The 21,214-nt window shown below is 41.9% G+C and overlaps 4 protein-coding genes across 6 annotated transcripts in view; 3 read left to right on the top strand and 1 right to left on the bottom strand.

Moving 5' to 3' along the window:
• Nucleotides 1–6,326, top strand: part of LOC146553737 (neurocan core protein-like) — a 46,713-nt gene extending 40,387 nt beyond the window's left edge. For both annotated transcript variants that reach the window (XM_085255613.1, XM_085255612.1), the window contains exons 15-20: nucleotides 484–535; nucleotides 1,604–1,710; nucleotides 2,080–2,162; nucleotides 2,382–2,526; nucleotides 3,494–3,676; nucleotides 5,148–6,326. In XM_085255613.1, coding sequence (XP_085111739.1) covers nucleotides 484–535; nucleotides 1,604–1,710; nucleotides 2,080–2,162; nucleotides 2,382–2,526; nucleotides 3,494–3,676; nucleotides 5,148–5,266 — 689 coding nt within the window. In that variant the 3' untranslated portion in view covers nucleotides 5,267–6,326. The remainder of the gene's footprint in view (nucleotides 1–483; nucleotides 536–1,603; nucleotides 1,711–2,079; nucleotides 2,163–2,381; nucleotides 2,527–3,493; nucleotides 3,677–5,147) is intronic.
• Nucleotides 6,327–8,063: 1,737 nt separating this feature from the next.
• LOC146553736 (transmembrane 6 superfamily member 2-like) lies at nucleotides 8,064–12,414 on the bottom strand. Of its 2 annotated transcripts, none has more exons than XM_085255282.1 (10): nucleotides 12,116–12,414; nucleotides 11,368–11,471; nucleotides 11,180–11,277; nucleotides 10,978–11,081; nucleotides 10,822–10,904; nucleotides 10,614–10,738; nucleotides 9,546–9,647; nucleotides 9,362–9,454; nucleotides 9,151–9,196; nucleotides 8,064–9,041 (listed from the first exon to the last, which is right to left on the bottom strand). In XM_085255282.1, the coding sequence occupies exons 1-10, from the start codon at nucleotides 12,205–12,207 to the stop codon at nucleotides 8,806–8,808; spliced, it is 1,083 nt and encodes a 360-aa protein (XP_085111408.1). In that variant the 5' UTR covers nucleotides 12,208–12,414; the 3' UTR covers nucleotides 8,064–8,805. The 2 variants fall into 2 exon arrangements, with proteins under 2 accessions (XP_085111408.1, XP_085111407.1); XM_085255281.1 differs by having other exon boundaries at nucleotides 9,151–9,270; nucleotides 12,116–12,409.
• A 4,889-nt stretch (nucleotides 12,415–17,303) lies between these two features.
• Nucleotides 17,304–18,484, top strand: LOC146553735 (uncharacterized). Its single transcript, XM_085254450.1, has 2 exons — nucleotides 17,304–17,960; nucleotides 18,070–18,484. The coding sequence occupies exons 1-2, from the start codon at nucleotides 17,768–17,770 to the stop codon at nucleotides 18,303–18,305; spliced, it is 429 nt and encodes a 142-aa protein (XP_085110576.1). The 5' UTR covers nucleotides 17,304–17,767; the 3' UTR covers nucleotides 18,306–18,484.
• Nucleotides 18,485–20,881: 2,397 nt separating this feature from the next.
• Nucleotides 20,882–21,214, top strand: part of LOC146553734 (myomegalin) — a 57,767-nt gene continuing 57,434 nt past the window's right edge. Inside the window, exon 1 of the mRNA XM_085255981.1 lies at nucleotides 20,882–21,152. Within this exon, the coding sequence (XP_085112107.1) occupies nucleotides 21,103–21,152 (50 nt within the window). The 5' untranslated portion in view covers nucleotides 20,882–21,102. The remainder of the gene's footprint in view (nucleotides 21,153–21,214) is intronic.

The following is a 21,214-nucleotide window of genomic DNA, read 5'->3' as shown; positions in this document are numbered from 1 at the left end:
ACACACACACACACACACACACACACACACACACACACACACACACACATCGCTGATTCATCTCTGCACTGGTCTTGGACACCTCCAGCTACAGATCCGTCTCCTTGTGCGTGCGCGTGTGTGTGTGTGTGTGTTTGCCTGTGTTTGTGTGTGAATGTCGTGCACTAGTTGTAATGAGGATTAATGAATTTCTAACCTTTGCGGTTATAAATGATTCTACGGGCCTTGGTGTTAATAATGAATACCAATAGTGCCGAGAAAGAACCACGTGTGCTGAGAATGGAAAAGAAGCCTGTGTATAATTACAGTTCATGTATTTTACTTCTGAAGATGCGCGAGTCATATGTTTTAGTCTTTATTTGCTAAATGGAAGGAAAAAAAACAAAATTCTGCTTCCTTATATAGACTATAGCATCTCACGTAGCGTGCTGTATTTGACTATGTTTAAAGAAGAAACAATTTAACTTCCCTTCCTCTTTACAGATGTTGAAGGTTGTGAGCACGGCTGGAGGAAGTTCCACGGCCACTGCTACAGGTAAGAATCATGGAAAACGGAACCAGCTTACTTTACTGCTCTGTGCCAGTTTACTCAGGAAAGACTGAGAAAATTAGCAGAGAGAAGTTGTAGGAATGACTGGATCCTGACAGAGTCTCGATGCTGCTGGTGATGGACCAGAGTAAGATGCCCTAGATAACATGGATGAACTGGAGGGGAGATTCAAATTAATTTGTATCAAATGATAACAATAGTTGCCTCAATGTGCTTTATATTGTAAGATAATAGAAAGAAAACCCAAAAATCAGATGACCACCTGTAAGCAAGCACTTGGTGAAAGTGGGGAGGAAAAACTCCCTTATAACAGGAAGAAACTGCTGGCAGAAGCAGGCTCAGGGAGGGGCAGCCATTTTTAGCCAAGTCATACTTTAACCATACATTAATATAATACTTTATTCTCGACATCCATGACCAGGTTAGAATCACCAGTTAACCTGCATGTCTTTGGACTTTGGGATAATCCAGAGAACGTGGAGGACACAGCTGGAAAAGAGAACATGCAAACTTCTATTAGCATTAAAAACAGAAGCCTTCTTGGCGACAGTGCTCCACTCCACAGCGCTGGTTGCACATTTTGAGCATCCTCAAAGTTTCATATAATGAGGTTAGAGCCCGATGAGTCAAAAGGACAGGTTTTGGTCGCCTTCTGAAACTTTTCTCCACTCTTGGCTGTTAATGGTGTCGCTGAGAGCTGATAACCTTAATATGTTGATCTCAGGCATGCAGCAAAACTTCTTTCTGGGAGACAGCTAAAACAACTCTAAAACAACTTGTTTCAGGTAAAAGGATTGTTATTTTGAACTGTGAATTATGCAACGCTACTCTGGCAGAAACTATTGTGCTGGAAATGAGCACAATAGGTAGGCAGATTAACTTGGAGTGCATGGATCATTAGCGAGGAAATCTCCTCCAACGTGCTTTTGACGGAGTTAAAGTAGAGACTGAACACGGAAGATCAGATGTCTCGTTTTAAAGTTGAACATCATTTAAATCTTTTGGGAAGCATAACATGTGAATCAAATCTGCTTTCACCGTGTCATCCCACAGGTACTTCACCCACAGACACACCTGGGAGGATGCAGAGAAAGACTGCAGAGAGCACAGCGCCCACCTCAGTAGTGTCGTCTCTGCTGCCGAGCAGGAGTTCATCAACGGTATGTCTGACGGGTGATTTTGATTTATTCAGTCATAATCTTTTGAAAGAAAAAGAAGGAGACAATCAAGACAAATGGCACAAATTAAACCCAACACTCTTAGGAAAAAAATATTAAAGCAGAACAAAGTATTAATATCATACATCACAAACAAGGGGCGTGAAATCGAAGCTTGAGGGATAAAAACAATAAAAGGTAGAGTGTGAAAAAAAAACAAGAAGAGAAAGCAGCAAGTCACAAAAAACATGATTCACAAATTCGATTATACGGAAAAGAGGGAGAAGGTGGCGGTGTGATGCTATCAGATACACAAATAAAGATCTTACAGAAGCAGTTAAATGAAAGGAAGCCATGTACTGTTTGTTCCAGGTCTCGGTCACGACAACGCCTGGATCGGTCTGAACGATCGCACAGTGGAAGAGGACTTTCAGTGGACCGACACCAACGACTTGGTCAGTGATCGCTTTTTACACTTCCTGTTTTCAGACTGTGAAAAGTCATCATAATAAACCAGCTCAATAGGAAACACACGTTTAAAGCTCACAAAATCACATTTGTGTAAAAATACCATTTTTTTTCTTTTCACTTAAAAATATGACAAGAATCCCAGCCTGACTACAATTACAGATGAACTCAAATGCAGGTGAAATCTGGTGTTTGCTGCCGTGCAGGTTTACGAGAACTGGAGGGAGAGCCAGCCCGATAACTTCTTTGCAGGTGGCGAGGACTGCGTGGTGACCATTGCCCATGAGGACGGCAAGTGGAACGACGTGCCCTGCAACTACAACCTGCCCTACATCTGCAAGAAAGGCACAGGTACTGTAACAATGCTCAGCTCGCTAACAAAACTTAAAAAGGTCTTTTCAGATTATCGGACAGGGAAGGACGCTCCCTATCAAAGATCTCCTGTCTTTACATGATTGGGTTTTCTGTGTACTTACCAGCTGGCCACCAGTTCTCATGCAGAAAATCAGTAGTTGGCTACACTTCACAAGTTGCTTTTTTGCTCTATAAAAGGTCATCGCTGCAGACGCTCCAAAAATTGACAAAATGCACAAGTGAGATTCAGGCTAAAACCTGTATTGATTTTTGAGAGGAATATCAATCTAAATCTTCCTCTCATTGGCAGATCTTTTTCCCCTGGCCCCACTTAACTTGTTCAGGCAGAAGAACTGAAACTGCAGTTATTGTCCTGTTCTCAAACGCCATGTGAAATTCCTACAAGCTGCTTTTTGTCAGCTTTTCTTGATACTTACTGTACCCAAGCCTTTCCTCTGGGATTCAGTCAACCTAAATGTGAAAGCAATGAGATCACATAGACTTGGGGGGAAAAAAAGAAAGAAGACATGGAAGACCATCAAGAGGCCTTAGAAAAAGACGGGGAAGGATAAAGGAGGACAGGGGGAGAGGGATTAAGTCATTTGAGAGTGTTTGCTTGTCTGGCTGTGGTCTCATGGCTCTGTGGTTTGGCTGTAGTCCCTGTCTACTGCAGAGACTAGCCCCTTAAAACAGCTCTTTCTGTCAGCAGATACAGCAACAAGGCTGCCATCTAGAGGCAGCGCACTCCTGCAAATGACGACCTTCACGAGTTATTGTTGTGCATATTGTGCGATGCTTTCGTTTACTATACATTAGCACATACATAAAAAAATATGCGATGACTGCTCTAATGGGTATTTATTAGTGTGTCTGTTCTAATTAATGTCAAATAAACTCTGGATGTCTCTTCAGGAATTCAGCCTTTTTTGTATGAGTGATATGAGGCTTCTCTGTTTGTTTGTAGTGTTATGCGGGACCCCGCCTGCGGTGGAGAATGCCCATTTGATAGGTCGGAGGAGATCACATTATGATATCCATTCAGTGGTGCGCTACCAGTGCTCTGAAGGCTTCTACCAGCGCCACATCCCCACCGCACGCTGCCGGGCCGATGGGAGCTGGGAGCGACCAAGGATCATCTGCACAAAGTGTGAGTGGTCGCTTTAAACTGAAAGCATCATGTATGAGGAGAAAAAAAATTTTTCCCCACATACAGGCTGAGTAGAAGTTGAGATGTGAAACTCCTTTTTACTTTTTTATTATACCATAACATTGCAGCATTGTAGTGACTTTGGAGCTCTATAATAGTGACTGTGCCACCAATACAAGTTTTTTATTGATTATTTTCACGCCTTGCTCCTCACTTACAAATTCAGACGGTTCTGCCAGGTTGTTGTTTTATTGAGTCACTTTTGTCATTAGTTTCTGAACTGGTTGGGCAAATTTCTTGAATCAATTTTGTAATTCAGATTGATTTATATGCATATATGCACACAAATGAGTTTAACACATTGAAAACCTTTAATGCAGGTGTCAGACACATTAGTGTAACTACAAAGGCAAGCCCATTTGATGGTGAGCAAAACGCAGTGGTTAGATTCACAGTGGACACCTTATCAAAACTTTTACCATATACATCAGTATATCAAAGTAATGAAACATCTTCTCACACACGTCTGTTTGGTCACAGTTTCTTGTTGAATGCATATCTCTGTATGTCTTGACTGTCCTCTGCACTTTTACGTTTTCCTATATCGCATCATTTTTCTCCCGCTTCACATCCTTACTCCCCTCCCAGCGGTACGCTTCCGTCCTTATTCGTGTCTGAGCAGAGTGCTCCATGCTCACAAATCATGTCTGTGGCACTCTATAAACGCTATAAATGTGTGTGACAATACTCATAATGCCTGTGATCGTATTTTGGCAAGTAGAGCCCGTAAATGATGACTTCATTCATAGTTGTGAGACAGAAACAGAAGATTCATTGTTAAAGTCTGAAAAGAAATGTTCTCTTTCTGTTGTGCACAAGGACACTAAGTCAAAGCAACTGTAAAGATCTTGGATGTAAATATGACCTCACAGACGCGCACACACACACACACACACACACACACACACACACACACACACACACACACACACACACACACACACACACATAACAACGCAGTAAAATATGATTCATTTAAAATCAGTGAAATTACAATCCAAGCAGCTCCTTGAAGATTTCATCAAACCCGATAATTAGCATCAACCAACCTCAGAGCTTTAAGTCTGTTAAGTATCATTTATTAACTCTTTCCCATCTTAACAAAGGTGACTCACTAATAAATAATGTATCAGCTCATATTAGGCTTTTGTGTAGCATTGAAGAGTCAGCTGATTAGCGATGGGAACCTTCAGCAAGGAAATATATTTTGAGTATTTGAGTATTTATGGTTCAACTACACACTTAAGCTTCTTTCAGAGCAGATCGTTTAAGAGTAAGAAAATAAATGCAGAGATTTAGCCAGTGAATATGGGATTTTTGTGTACAGTGCAGTAATTGTGCACAGTGACAAGTGTGTTGTTCATCTACTGCAGCTCATATACAACGTGTCACCATTTCCTCCCCTCTGCAGCTCGACGACTGCACCGGTACCGACGCCATCACCGCAACCAGCGCCACGACCGCCACGGCCACAGGAGACACGGAGGAGAGGGACACAAGGCCAGAGAGGACGCACACAGCTACTACTGAACCAAATAATACAACATCCACAATGCCTAGGTGCTAACCATGGCCCATAAGGAAAGACAGTAGATCACAGCAATTTCCATTTGCCCTTCCTGCTTCTAACCACTAACCGTGCTCTCTGCTTAGCTTTACTCCCCCAGTGAATAAGATTATCCCCATAATCTAACCTCCATGCTTTTTGATGCTTCTTTTTATTTTCTCTCTGCTTTCTTTAACCGAGGTCCATGCGAACACTGACTTTAGCACCGCCCTAACATCCGCCCTCCCAAACAGTAACTCCTCCACTCGTCTGCAAACTATAACCTTCTCTTGGTCTGTCAGCCTGACAGCAGTGTGTGAACGTATGCATGTAAGACAGAAACTTAGAGGAGTGCCAAGTCACTTTTTTGGAAAGGTTTGCTTGTTCTACATGAAAAAAGTAACTCATTTTAGTATTCTGTTTACAAAGCACAGATGTAATTGATGCAAGATAGTCCTGGTATCCCAGCTTTTTGTACGTGTACTGTAGCTGTTACTTTTCCATAGAGCACCTGAATAGCTGGTCTCTTTTATTCGACTGACGTGCTTTTTTTCTAATATCTGTTTGTGTAATGTTACTATTTATTATGAATCATTTGCTAGTGAACATGCTTGTTTTCTTACTTATCCTTTAGAAAGCTGACGTAACACCATTTTTCTATACCAATATGTAAGTCCAACAATCAGTCGATAACAAAATTAATCATTTGATTGCCTCTAATCTCTGTACTGTAAATATTGTGACGTGTGTTATTGGCTCAAACCTTGTCCAATCCGATAGACTCCCCAATCCCCATAAGCACTCTCAGCTAATGTATACGTCCCATTGACATAGTTAGTGTGGGTGGGATTACAGAATAATTTGAGATAACCACTTGATTGTACCTAATTTGCACGGCCATATTTACACGATGTGTAGAATGTCACTCTTTTTTTTGTCTCTTGTCTCTTTGATATTTGATCTGTTATCCACTTTTTTTGGTGTTATGACTTTTTGTCCTGCTGTTGTACTCCATTCTTAATAAAGCGAACAAAATGGACAAAAGTTCTGCTTTTCATTCATGCTATCAGCTGTTTTCACTTTCAAACGCAGCGTAGTTTTGCCACGAGGTCATGCTCGACCCAGAACCTGATCAGATCAGTTAATCTGAGTCTGGGTTTTTCCCCCTACTATTATCTATTTTGTTTTAGCTCCATAGTGTAGTGCGAGCTAAACCTCAGTTCCAGCTAGAGACAAAAATGCCCTGTGGGGTTAAACTAAGAAGAGCATCTGGTGTAAAACTTTGGAGCTACTCGCTGTGGTGACCCCTTGCGGCAAGGGATCATCTGACTGTAGCATCTGGATTTTGTCAATAAGAAGTTCTTAATGGTTATTTTAGGCAATAGATAAACTGAGGAGCAACATCAGGACTCAGTATAAGATGAATACAGATCATTTCAAGTGAATTATGGATGCTATTGAGTTGAAAATTATCATAGGTTTTTCACTTTAAAATACTTTAGTCTGGGTAAAGTTACAGAATCCTGCAAGCTGCTTTGCAACCCACCTTCACAACAGCTCCCTGTCATGCTACATCTGACTTAAAGTGCCTGTTCTCTTCTGTACAGTGCTTTTGTTGATGCTCTACTCACCTGAAGCAGCAAAATATCTTCTTTTGCAAAGGTGGACCTGATTAAAGTACACCTCCAGGAGCAATTTAGCTTTTGAAACACATACTATGAAGTGCCCAGCGGGAAGTTTTTGGCGCGAGGTTGATGCTAGCGGAGGTTTGGAGCTCTGCAGTTATTGATTCAGCAGAGCATGAAGACTTTTACATGGTATGTGCCTCAGGACTCAGCTTGTAAACTTTATATTGTTTGCCACTATATTTGGCTGATTTGCTGCGTTTCCCAAATATTTCTGCTTTGCAGTATCATCACTTACACTGGAATATCAGTTTCTTCCTATTACAGTACCAAGCTTTTTAAAAACGACCCACTGTTTCATTTACAGAGCCGGACGGTATGGCTGGTCATGACTCTACCCTAATGACTGAGAGTCAGTTGGTGGGTCCAACACTTTATACCATACTAAACTGTTTTTAATGGACACTCATGTTGCAATAAGATAAAGCCTACAGGGTTAGGGTTGTGTTTATTTGCACTGTGCTTTCTAAAGTGTGTAAGTGTGTTATAAAATACAAACTTAATCTGAGCCACAAATTGTGACAAAGACAAAAAAAACAAAAAACAAACAAACTCAGTGATCAAACTTCTTGTACTGCATCTTACATTCAGCTGTGTCCTGCATATCCTATTGTATGTACACAAAAAAGGGAAATGTTCTATTTACAAAGTCAAATGACACTTTAGCAGCCAAAACATGTTTTTTTTTTTTGCTTTTTGAGACGTTTCCTGCAGTAATCCTTATGGCCACTGTGTCTGACAGCTCACCTAAATCCAGGGTTCACCTCTTATCAGTCTGATAACTTGAGCAGTGCAGTAGGGCACAATGACATCACCAGCTGGAGAAAACACTGACAGCTGCGGAGACGCGACTGCTGAACCCGTAAACCACTTGGTTCGGGAAGAAGTGCGTTTAAGTTTAGAAGCTCAGACGTGATATGAGAGTCATAAATATTCTCAATATTTAGCGAAGGAAAAGGTTAATGAGAATGTAATTTAATCAAACACTGACATGCACAGCTAGCAGCGAGAAATCTGTGTCCCATTTTTATAATACAAAAATAGCCACAGTTCAGCGCTCCAGTTCTCAAACTGTAGATAGAAAGAATGAGCGTGGTAATCATTTAAGTCGTTTATTAAGCAAAAACAAATTCCATGTGCTTCCTTTCCCCGTTTCACATGACTGTAAACTGAATATTTAACTTGAAAATGACAGTCTGGACTTGGAGTGGACTGGAATAGCGATTAGTATCTGTCTGATTTCTTTATACGCTCCAGTCACATGAAGGCTAGACCACAACGTCGATCACCAGGTGGTTTTTTCTTCTCCAAGCTATCAGCTCGAGTGAGTCATCTCTCTTATCAGCAACTCTTAAGTTATTCAGCCTACAGAGGATTCAGCTGATATTCAACATTTAATATACTCACAGTTAGCGTTGGGGGTGCTAAAAATCACAGAAGGGTGAAAGTTGCAATATTCAAGATCAAAAAAATGAATCTTCAAATTTTGTAGCTTTGGTTTAGATTTCTGTATAGAAAAAAAAAAAAAAAAGGGACTGAATCATTCTCCGGTGCTGCTGCTGACCTGCATGGTTCAGGTTAGTTGAAGTTTTGTGACGATACAAACTGGGTGTCTGCATGAGTCACCTGAACGCTGTGCGATCTGATCACGGTCCTCACCTCCATCAACAGCCTCCTTATCAGGGTCCAGAAGTCCATACAGGAAGTGCTGGGTGAGGTGACTGATTTTTTTTTTTTTAACAGTTGAGTCAGAGAGAGCAATGTTTTTAGATTTCCTCTGGGTTTTAGGGATGAAAAATGTGTGCATTTAATTCAGTTCGTGCCCCAGTAAGCATTCCTCACCAGTCCGTGGTTTGCGTGTGGTCTAGTTTTCCTTTTTCTTGCTGTTGGATTGTCCCGCAGGAACAGGTTTCATAAAATAAGCAGGGTTTGTGTGGCAGCGCAGGGCCAGCAGTGCCGGTGCAGCAGCGAGCAGCGCATTGAGAGCGATAACAGGCAACCGTTTGTCTGCTGGGACTCGGTACGTGAAGGGAGTGCGGGAATGCAGAGATGCTCCGATATGGCACCACTGGGTCTGGAGGGAACAGCGAGTGAGGGGGAGGGAAGTCAACATGAAGCTTTCCATTTTTCCTTTTGTTTAAACGAATATTAATCACAGCACGAGATGAGAAAACTACAATTACCTGAGCCATGGCGCCGGCAACGAAGATGGTCCAGTCCAACATCCAGCTACATCCAGGTGTTTTCAGACCATAGATGAAGACCGTTAGCAATGGCAGTGCATAGAATAAGTACACGAGCATCTAAAGGAATTGTGCACCAAACAGTTAAACAATAAACTACATATTATATTAGAGTTAACTCAGTTTCTGAGTCTTCGGTCTCCAGACTCACCATAACCCTGGGAAAGCCAACGGGGTCTTTGAGGTACGGCTCATACTGATAGATGTAGGTGAAACAGGTGTCCAGAGAACAGTCCAGCACTACCTGCAGCACAACACGAAGAGAGTTAAGACTGGAGCGCGAACAGAAGCGCAAGTACCGACACGCAGAAAAGGTCTTGTGATGTTTCACTTACAAAACCTCTAAACACGGAGAAGGCCATGGATCCCAGTAACAGCAGTGAGAGAAGCAGGTCAATGGGTCGAAACAGCAGACTTTTCTTCTGCTCTGCAGCGATCTGCTCGACACAGAAATGTTCACAGTTGATGTTGGTGCTGTTCATTTTACAGCGTACAGGTTATTTTCACACGGGCATCGGAAAACTGAACGTGTCTGGAGATTACCCAGCGGAGCTGCCTGTGAGAAGACAAATGTCTAACACAGTCAAACTGGATATTAAAACAGCTCTCAAACTGCCTGCTCCCCAGTGGGAAGCCTGTGTGATGTCCCACTGAGCTCATGTGGGAATAAAGAATGTAACTGTGTGGAAAATTCACAGCAAGCAAGAGGGTGTTACGTACCCTCCAGCACCTCCTGAACCTAACAGAGTTTTTCCAAGTACTAAAAATGCATTTCAGGTGGAATAAATATTATTGTGGGTACAAGTTAAAAAGGCCAACTGTGAAGAAATGTCCCCAAATGATTTTTCTGACACCATCTGGAGTTCATATGCAAAAACAACAATTTTCTTCTCCCAACTTACATACATACACACACTTTTTTAAAGTATAATTTAATGTCATTTGGATCCTGTTCTATTCAAATTTAAATCAGTCTAACTGTCACTTATGTAGCACCAAATCACAACAACACTCCGCTCAAGGTGCTTTATATTGTGAGGTAAAGACCCTAGAAACCCATGAACCATAACAGAGAGAAAACCCCAACAATCAGATGACATCACACGATCCACAAAGGTGCATATCAGGTTAACTGATGAGTCTCAGTTGGGTGTGAGCATGAGTGGGAATAGTCTGTCTCTGTGCTAGCCCTGTGTCCCAGTGTACCCTGCCTTTTGCCCTATGACAGCTGAGTTAGTCTCCAACCTTGAGCATGACTCCTAATTAGAAAGGTGGCTACAGAATTTTAAAGTTTAATGCACTACAATATGCACAGATATGTAAGCTGTAACCAGATTCTGGCTAGACTACTCTCGGAGTATATGGTGTATAATGAACACATCCTAAAAGCGAGAACTTTTTACCTTATCTGCTGTGATGACTTGCATCTCTCTGGGTCTGCTAAAGAGCAGCGAGGCTGCCCAGAAAGGTGCCAAAAAGAAGGGGATATTCCTCCAAAACGCTGGTCGAATGTTGGACCCATACTTGCCTGAACAAATGAGAACTTCATCAATACACGTGGTCACAAACAACTGCGCCGATCTGACCAGACTGTGTTCATGCTGCTCTCACCAATGACCACTCCTGGGATGTGAACGATCTGATGAGCGATGGAGGAGCCTGCCCACAGCAGGCCCAGGCTACGATACGACTTCCTGCACGACAGAAAGTCAGAGGTCTCACTAAAGCACAGACATGAGAGACTGTGACGGCAGCGGCAAAACCTACCCAGAGAACATCCGGTGGATGATAACGAGGAAGAGGATGAAGTGAACGATGCCCTCCCAGTAAGACATCATCAATGCATAGGCAGTGGTTAGATGAGGCTCACCCTGAAGGGAAAGAAACATCCAAACTTTAACATTTAAACTTATGAAGTAAAAAAAAAACCCAAAACTGATCAGTCTTGGAGAGAAAAGCGAGAGGTTACCATTTTTATGTAGAAGCCCATGAAGCCAGAGATGAACCCATCCTGCTCTAAAGCATTGGTCAGACCCACCAGGCAGGTGAAGGAAAACTCTGCGAACACTGCAAACATACAGAGAAAGAAAGAGAAATAACAACCGTCCACCTGGACTTTACTCATTTATATGAAAGCATGTGTTAGTGTGACTGTACCATAGAACAAAGGGTCCACTTTGGCCTTGTGCCGCACAGTGAGGAAGAGGAGGAGAAGCACAGACCCCAGGATGACCGCTCCCATCCCCAAGATAACCAGAGGTCTGAGGACGAGTTCAGACACAACAAAGTTATTCTGGAGAACATTAACCAGTAAATCAGGATCGACGTAGATAATTAATTCTCTCTAAGCTGCTTTATTATAAAACGACAAGTCTTTGAATAAAACTTAAACTTCATTTTGTGCTTTATAAAAATTAACTCAAGATCAGTGACGATCGACGAGACTTTAAAATGATCTAATTTTGCGAAATATCGCAGCTTTCGCCACAAAAGGAGGACGTTTAGATAGAGGGTTCAAAAAGATTAACATTTCTGTTACTTGATTATTTTCAAAGCTTTCTCGGCTCTTTAATTGCCAGTTTCTCTTTGGTGAAATTCAAAAGCTCGGAGCAGTGTGGGGATGTAACACTGATTGATTAACGCTCATTATCGTGGGCGATATAGCCTTACACTCCGTTAATTTAGATTTAGGCCTACGTTTTAAGACTTTATAACGGATCTCTTAAGTTCACAGCATTAGATTTTCCAGCCTTGGTGAATCTTTTTTTTCTCCTCTGGGTAAACACGCCCTTTTCCCTTCAGGCTGTGGGCCGCTTCATAAGCCTATTAATATCGGCGGCTTTACCATGCCTCCACACAACAGGCCGAGATTAGATTGAAATGATCCGACTACACACACACTTACTCCTGAAGCGCTGGGATGTTGTTCATTGTGTATAAAACTCCAGGTGCCAGAAGAGAAAGGAGAAAAACGCTGATTTCCGTCGGTGGCCTCATTCTTGTAAACGTGTTGTTTGGTCTCTATGGTGAACCTTAAAAATGTTCCACATAAAAAAGAAATCTGTCCCTCCTAAGCACGTTTCAGAGCTGTGCACCGAGTCATGTTAAAGCAGCGCCCTCTGCGCTGCCGCTGAACGCAGGAGAAGATTTAAAGCAGCGTCACGTTGCCTTTTGATCTGTGATGAAACCTTCAGCGCCAATAAGCCTGCAGCTGTCCTGCAGGTGTCAAAGTTCACCTCGGGCAGGAGGCACCTCTAATGAGAGAACATTTAAAGGGAGAGTAATGCAAAGTTCAGATAACGGACCGCTGAATCGCCCATCATGCGCAAATATCGCTCTTTTCCTTCACGTTTTTCATTAAATTCTCTGATCTGTCATTAAATGCGTCTTTTAAAACATTCACTCAGTCTTTGTACAGACTGCCACCTGGTGGAGGACGATTCCCCATGTCAGTGTTTCCTCCCCTTGAAGTCCTTTTAAGTTCAGTTTTCTGTCTTTTCGCTTTCTAATCATGCTGTTTGTAGATACCCTGCACCAGATGAGTCTGTACAATCCAGCTATTCAAGTCACGTGATGTCAGGGCAAGCGTGGTCTTTAGGGTCTGCTCGACCATGGGGCTCGTTTAAGGAGCCATCTGTGCTGTTTGGTGTAAGATTAACTCCTCCATCTGATGTCTCCAGTCTCGATTAGATTGTGGATTAGATTTGATATCTTACAGAGAACATAAAGTTCAGAACAAAGATTATGTCTTTTAGGTCAGGTCACTGTTTAAAACTCACAATCAGTGTGACATTTTTACATAGCTTCTGTTTCTTTGTAAAGCACTGCCTCATAAAGCTCATTGTGAAGAATGCCTACACCTGCGTTACACAACACCATCTCATGGATGAACAAGGGTGGGTAAAGCAGGTCTACATCCAGCGCACCCTTATCTTCTGTAACAAAGCTGCTGAAGAGGATTATGCTGCTGTTGCCTCAGAAACTTAGTCACCAGTGGAAAGAGAGCACAGAGAGGGGTGGGGAGTCCACGCAGAGAGTAGAAACAGACAGGCAGGCGATACTACTGCTACAACCCTTCACACACACACAGCACCAGCTTTTTCTTTCTTTCTTTCTTTTTTTTAGGCTGACACAGATTTTTTCTAAAACCTGCCACCATGTGGCACCCTTTGATTATCGGCATCATGACAGTGAACACCTCTCTAACCGTCTTCTACTGGGCCTTCATCCTGGGCGATGCTTACTACAAGTGGCTGATGGAGCCAGAAGACAAGCCCAAGAAGGTGGTCACCCCAGCTTGAGGGAGCCAGTATGGATCTACCTGAATGAGTGACTGGATGTTATTTGCTTAGGAATACTCTGCTCAGCTAGTAGTGCTTACAGTGAATTTCTGCTTCTTTTTTTATGTATTGATTTTTTTTTTTAACTGGAAAAGCCTTGGATTCCTGTTTTGAACTGAAAAAATAACCTAAAGCAATCTGCAAGTTGATGAGAAGAATCATTCTTACAGGTAAAGTGTCAATTTATCTTAATATTTATTTCGCATCATTTTATTGTGTTTTAGCTACATTTGTTGCTTGCAGTGTGAATCAACACACACACACACACACTTCACACACCATCCGCAGGCAACAGGTCCTTCAGGTGACACTAAATGAACCGTTTAAGCTTTCTGCTGACTCGGTGAAAAGGTTTTGTTGGTGACAGTGGCATGAGTCAAGCAAATCCTGTTAGGATTACTAAACTACTAAACACCACCTCTAAACTGGCACAGTTGGTGTTACTTTCGTAACAGCTTCATCCTGAGACACATTCAGAAACCCTCGTCTCATCTCTCGTTTGCATCTCTCCTGAAAGCTTATTTTTCACTCTTCCTCCTTTTCCTTTTTCTCTCTATTTTATTTTATTTTTTACATCTCTCCACAACATGTCGCACGTCTTCTACTGGGGTATGCACCCAGTCTCTTGGTTCATTCTTTTCGCCAATATAGCCGTAACGGTCCTTGAATGGAAGTTTCTTGCCTCTCAGTTTTACAAACTTAACTGGAAAAAGGAAGAACAACAAGCCAATGCCTAAAATCCTGGTGGAAACCACATCCACATCCTGATGCTGCACTGAGAATATTTGTGAGGATAAAAAATCTCTCTCTCCATATATATATATATATATATATATATATATATATATATATATATATATATATATATATATATGTATATATATATCACCTGTTTACCTGCCCACATGTACAGAAAAAACAAGATTGTGTAGCTTTAGGCTTGTTATGGAAGGGCAGCCACTATGCAACGCTAACCTTGTGCTGTGTTTTTGTGGTTATTTCCAGAGCTGCTTCTGTACAGTTCACCCCAGAATTCAAAAACAAAAAACCAGAGGAATCGTCTCAACTCTTTGCTGCAGGCAAGTTCATTTTCTTTCCCTGTGACACTCCAATGCAGTGCTGTCTTCCATGTCATCTGTGCCATTTTCTCATCTTTTGTCATATGAATGGAGCTGCTCTCTGGCTCTTTATCATTTTTACAAGAGTCATTTATAAAGAAAAATACGTTAAGATGTGCACCTTTTCTACCTGCAATGATATCATGCTCTGTTAGGGAGCAAGAACTCATTCATGAAAGCATTGTTTCATGTTAGTGAATTATGTGACATGTCACAAGTGCCAAATTGTGTATAAGATCATTTGAAAGTATCTATAAAGTGATGCCAGTCTGGACCTGAGTGAAAGTGGGTTCACTGTAATATACATATCATATCTTTATGCAAGGGGGACCATAAGCCTCTTTGGCATATTACTGTCCACCTCTCCTCGCTCATATCTCTAATCCCCACAGATGGAAAGCTGATATTGCTCTATGACAGACTCAATCCTATTAACTCCGTCTGTCCTACATTCACTTCTCCTCTGTCTCGCTCTCCTGGACCGAAGACCCTCTGTGCAAAAGATGAGAATGAGGAATTCTGGGATTCAAGTCTAGACCAAAGATTAGAAGAATTGGCACATGGGTAGTATCAGGCTTTACTTGTCAGCTGAACTACATTTCTGTAGAGCCATTTTGTGACAGGGAGCTGTCACTGCTGAGAAACAGTACTCTCAGTTTCAAACCATCCGCACATTTCCACCTGTCACTCATCCTTCCGACACCCAGAAGATGTTGAAAATGTTCTAATGCTTAGTTTGTTTCCCTCCTCCGCCTCCTCTTCCTCCTCCCTGGTGCACCTGTATCACCTGTTCTCCAAACATTCACAGTGCAGGAGTGAAGGAGCGCAGATCTGCAACAAGACAATAAATCTGTCATCACCCAAAGAAACAGCCCCGAAGCTTCAACGCTTTCTGTGAGCTGACAAAACCATAAAAAGAGTTTCAAAAACCGGCCAAGACAAAACATGAACCGGCAACCAAATGTGTCCCTGAACGCCTCAGGAGGAGCTCTGATTTCAAACTTCACACAGTCTGCGTTTGAGCTCCGGCAACTCCTCCAGCTGTCTAGAAGGAAGGAGGAGGAGGAGGAGGTGTATTTTGTGGACTACATCCCCCCTGCGAGAGATGCTATAACTCTCCCACCCAATGTAGTCTATGTAATAGTTGGGGTGGTGGTGATCATAGTGGCCACCTACGCCATAGTGGGACACCTCATTGATGACCTGTTGCATGACCTGGCAGGTAACCCCAGGTGGACACATCCTGAACTGATGCCACCGTGTCCACTCTGGCATCTGTGTTTGTGGTGTCCTTTCTGTCCCTGAGCTCTCGTGAATCAACTTTTGATCTTTTCCTTGTTTTGACGACAGTTTCCTTCATGTTCACCCTCTGGTTTGTGGATAGGATAACCTTCCCAGTGGTGTCTGTTATTCTTTTAAGGTGAATGTCAACAGCTGATCAAATGGCTGCTAAAAAAAAGCCATCTTAAGGGGGCGGTCAATGTTCAATTTGTGCAATTCCACAAAGTTCCTGCTTTGGCTATTTAATAACCCCCCAAAAGAAACAGCATCCTCTATGCTGCAGTTTGTCATGCATGACATGACAACTGAAGTGAATCTAAACCCGGTGCAATGCCCCTTTAAAAGATACACAGAGAAGACATAAAAATAAATCATTTTAATTCATTTCCAACATGTTTCCTCTTACAGACTGGATATTTGGCCCCAAACCAGTGGAGGATGACTCAGAGGGAGGGGATGCAGAAATAGAGGAAGAGAGGCGACTCAGCGTTTCCAGCAAGCTGTTGGAGAAAGATGAGATCAGAATGGAGGAAGAAAAAGAAGGCCAGCTGCCTGGTTTCCACCAGGGAGACGCAGGCCGCTGTCGTCCATCCACCCCTCCGCTGAGAAGCGCCATTGCTTCGTCATACCCTGGAGAAAAAAGGATTTCCACACATAGCGTGACCTTCGCCTGCCCCGTGGCCCCTTACGTCACTTCCCTTTGAGTTTTTTCATCACAGCAGTTTTTATTACGTCTTAATCACAGTGCAGTGATCAGTGATGTCCTCGCTGTAGTGATGCAGAGGCTGAGGCACTCTTGTTTTATGCTGGTGTTATAGTTAGCGTGCAAAAAATGTACAAGAAAATGTTGTTAGTAAGCACGATCCATACTGTCAGTCTGTTTCTACTGCACCATGCTGAAATTCGCTGTCCAGCTGCTCGTGGTAAAAACTGTAAACAAATTAAGTTTCAAGTAAAAATATCAGTTATGTTAATAACTTAACTTTACATCTAAAAATGTTCATTGGAAACACACTGTGTCCAGTTCGTCCACAAGGCTAGACAGAAAGTGTTGTGAAATTGCAAAATCAAAAAGACTTGTCATGTTACATGTGCTTGTAATGTGTTTCTAAAGAAAACGTACATCACTTCTCCTGGTGTTGGACTAAGCTTCTCCCCAATAAACAACTCGATAATACAAGCTCGTTCCTCCTGTCTTGTCTGCTTTCATTAATCCATCTTACCTTCTCCTAATACCTGCTTGTGCCCAGGGTGATGACCTTGTTTATAAATGCAGAGGATTATTGCACTTGAGCATATTAAATACAGCTGAGTGATGTTAGATAGATAGATAGATAGATAGATAGATAGATAGATAGATAGATAGATAGATAGATAGATAGATAGATAGATAGATAGATAGATAGATAGATAGATAGATAGATAGATAGATAGATAGATAGATAGATAGATAGATAGATAGATAGATTTCTACAGAGAGAAAAACAGGAATCTTGTTCACATGAGATACAGCTTTGCATTTATTTTAAATCTTACTTTAGCAGTCATTAGTCATAAGGCTGATCAGCTGTGAATTAGAGGATCTTCACAGCTTCCTTGATTCATGCAAAGAGTTTCATTCACGATTTCCTGAATTTTGAGTAATTTTGCTGTTGTTACAATGCTGACATTGGAGAATGTGATATTTCCTCCTGATCTCTTTGTATTTTGCACAGAACGTTCTGTGCGATTAAATCTTTGTGCCGGCTTCTTAATACAGCGATGACCCACAGATATTAACTGGACTCGCAGGCTGACAGCAGAGGCAGCCAGACTGCAATGGACAGCTTAAACGTTCGTCACAAAGAGGAAGATGGCACAGTGTTATTTGAGTCATATATCCCTCCTTCTCGGGATGCTATCCACCTGCCCACCTACGTCCTCTACTTGCTCATAGCCGTCTTCATCGTGTTTTCGGTTCTCTACGCCATCACGGGCCACCTCATCAAAGACCTCATCCATGACTGTGCAGGTTTGTTACTGTACCGCTAGCTTTTTAAAGACCAGAATAATCAAACCACAAGCTACTGGCAGCGCTTCTCTGTGACATCTGTCTCCTACCCTCTCTTTCTGTACTCAAGACTGGCTGTTTGGGGAGCAGCCTGCAGAAGTGGTGGTGAACTACTGTGAGGCCAAGGATAAGTTCATGGCAGACTGGTCCCCACAAACCAGCCCTGAAGTAGAGGCAATGGCCCGGGAAGAGGAGAACAAGGTGATTGACAGAGACTTTATGAAATCCCCTGCCATCTGGATCATCTCTACAGAACCACAAGGGGCAAAAACAGGACCCCGGGTGGTCTTTGGGAAAAGGACTTGAACCCATCAGAGACTTGCTGTCGTTACAGACCTTCTGTATGTGATGTGAATGTATAAATATCTAGATGGATGATGAAGGTAAAGAACCATTTCTGTGTGAGGCTCAAAATAGATTATTAGATTTAATTTCAATATTTTGCAAAATAAGATTAAAAAGTAAGATTAAAGATTTTAGTATAAGCCTTCGTGTGGATTTTTTTTAAATATAAATGTTTTGTGGAACATGTGCATGTAGCACTGATCTATCATGTGGAGTAGTAAACAAGTATCTTGTGAAAATAGTTCTGAAAAGTCAAGCCATGAAAGTAATGGTACAATTACACTCTTCTCAATAATAATGATGATTTGTCTGTTAACAATAATTATCATTATTATTATTTTTAGGTAGCCTCAGTTGGTCTGCTGCTGAATTTATTTATTAATTATTTATGTTTGTGTTTATATTCAGCTTTTTCACGTTTGGATAAGGTGTAACTTCGTAACTACTGTATAGAAATGTACACCGCACAAAAAGGACAAGGCAGCTAATTTGGCAGCAGACATTTCTAAACAGATTATAATGCTGCACAGTAAACAGGACCACCCCACTTGCATTTGAGATGCAATGGTAAGCGAGAAAAGCACCTCCTGTGGTGAGATGCATGGCACTGCACGCTGAGACAGTGACGTGGTCTAATGTTATTCCAAACTCGCAGTTTCTCATTAAGTTTCTTCATTTAAATGTGAATGTAACTGCCTCTCTTTTTGTGTATAATGGCTGAAGGCTTCAGCGGTCCTATAAGGACATCTAGTGTCTGCTGTAGTCATTACAGCTGAATATTATTTCAAACTGGAAAACCTCTGGAAATAAGGTAACTCATTTAAAAAAAAGAGAGAGAGAGAAAATATGACAATGATCTTCAGAATCTTTGATTTCAACAATTAATATTTTATATCTTAAAAATGTGGTAGGTAGTTGCACTTTATTCTACATTTCTCCTTTACTTTCATGTATTTATTTATTTGAGAAAGCTCTAAACTCACTCCACACGCTTTAGAGTTTTCAGACCTTTTCACAAACGTATTCTACATTTCATAGACTATTTAGTTTCTCATAAGTCTAAAGATCAGTCGTAGATTTCGATGCAAAATCAATCAGTAAATAAATAAATAAAAGCTTTTCCAGTTGTCTGTAAATTCTCTGTGTTCCTCTTTTATGAGACTCTCAGTTCCCTGCTATAGGGATCAATGATCAATTTGAAGCTTGGCTGCACTGCTGTAGGTCACAACCAGTTTTAATGTGTCAGCACACAAAGATCCACCGAGCACTAAAGAAGCCCAACCTCAGTCCAGGAGAGGGCGCTGTGGTAGAAACAGCCCTGTAAACTGCGTGCTGCCACGTGGAACTTGATGGCTGATAGAGGTGGGGTGTTCTTCTAAGTGACATGGGAAGAGGCTCCTGATGAGGCAGTAAACATTAACCATCTTTACTCTCATTTTTGTTCCCCTATCAGCTGAAATTAGAGAGCATTTGCCCTTCAGCCTGGAGCTGTCTCCATCTCTTTCTGTCCTGATCATTTTTGAGAGCAAATTAGCTCCACATTAGTTCCGTGACTCTTAACAAGATTACCAAAGCTACATCCGCTCCTCACATCCACTCGCAAACAATGCCACAACCTCATTAACTCTGTCCCCCCCTAATCCCTTCACCCTTTCAGAGCGCCCCTCCACCACCATTCTCCTTAAACAGATAAAAGTGTGGCCAGTCTCTGCAGCTGTGTGGAACAAGTCTAAATTTGCTTTCTCACTCAGGTTGAACTAAAAAAAACAAACAAAAACAAAACCCCAACAATCTTATAATAAGCCGTAAAAACAGAGCTATAATCAGTCCCAGCAGACTTGAAAGCATCCTGAAATCATTTTACTGAAAATAACTGAGTCACTGTGATGAGATTATTGGTTCTGGGATTAATATAATCTGAAGGTTACAGTATGGTTAGTCTATAATTTAGGATTCTGATCTGGAAATCATTTGAATCTCTAACATTTATTTCATGCGTTCCTGGAAAATACATTTGAGATGGAAAAGGCCTGCGCTATTAAATCTGATATATTACATCAGATAAGTGAGTGAAAGTAAACTCACTTCCAGCCCATCAGTAATAAGAAATCATATCCATCACTTGCTGTTCCAAAACGACTTCGCATCAGAACCAAAAAAGCTGTTTTATTGCTATTTATAATTTCAAATATCTACTGGTTTCACCATTGTTCTCCAGAGTTTATTATTCGTATGACTGCATGACAAAGAGCAGGACTATAGCATAATTAATATTTAACACAACTACTGAGCAACAGTTTTGCTTTGAAAACAGGGAAACCTGCAATTTCCAATTAAATCAGAAATGTAGGCTACACATTACTGCTAAAGAAGGCAACCCAACCCTGTGGTGTCTATATCTTTAAAAGAGTGGGTATATTCCTGCCCCCAGCTGCTCTCCTGGAGGGCTGAATCAACATTAGTGGGACTCTCTTGTGTGGGCTCGTAGCATCCTTTGCTTTTCATTTTCAGGGCGCGCATCCTCTCTCTCTCTCACACACACACACACACACACACACACACACACACACACACACACACACACGCACACACACCCCCTCCAAACCTGAGCGGTGCGCGATGCCTCGGCCGCTGCGGATAGCGTGCTCCTGTGTGGATGTGGCTCATGTACTCCAAACAAAAATGAGTGATGTACGGCTGATTTGAACGCAGCGATGCTTTCCGGCATGGATGCCCGTTAAATGACGGAATAGCCTTTATGGAGTGGAGCTCATCGTCGCCGGAGCAAGTCTGGGGAGAGTCAGAGAGGTGAGGTGGCTGATTGTGTGCGGGGGGACACCGCAGCGGAAGACGGATGCTTATTTGGCATT

The sequence above is a fragment of the Mchenga conophoros genome, linkage group LG18, assembly GCF_057382185.1.
Source record: "Mchenga conophoros isolate Kocher_MC1m ecotype Shallow Benthic linkage group LG18, M_conophoros_male_GT1.1, whole genome shotgun sequence".
Classification (NCBI taxonomy): domain Eukaryota; kingdom Metazoa; phylum Chordata; class Actinopteri; order Cichliformes; family Cichlidae; genus Mchenga; species Mchenga conophoros.
This window is presented reverse-complemented; position numbering and strand designations above follow the sequence as displayed.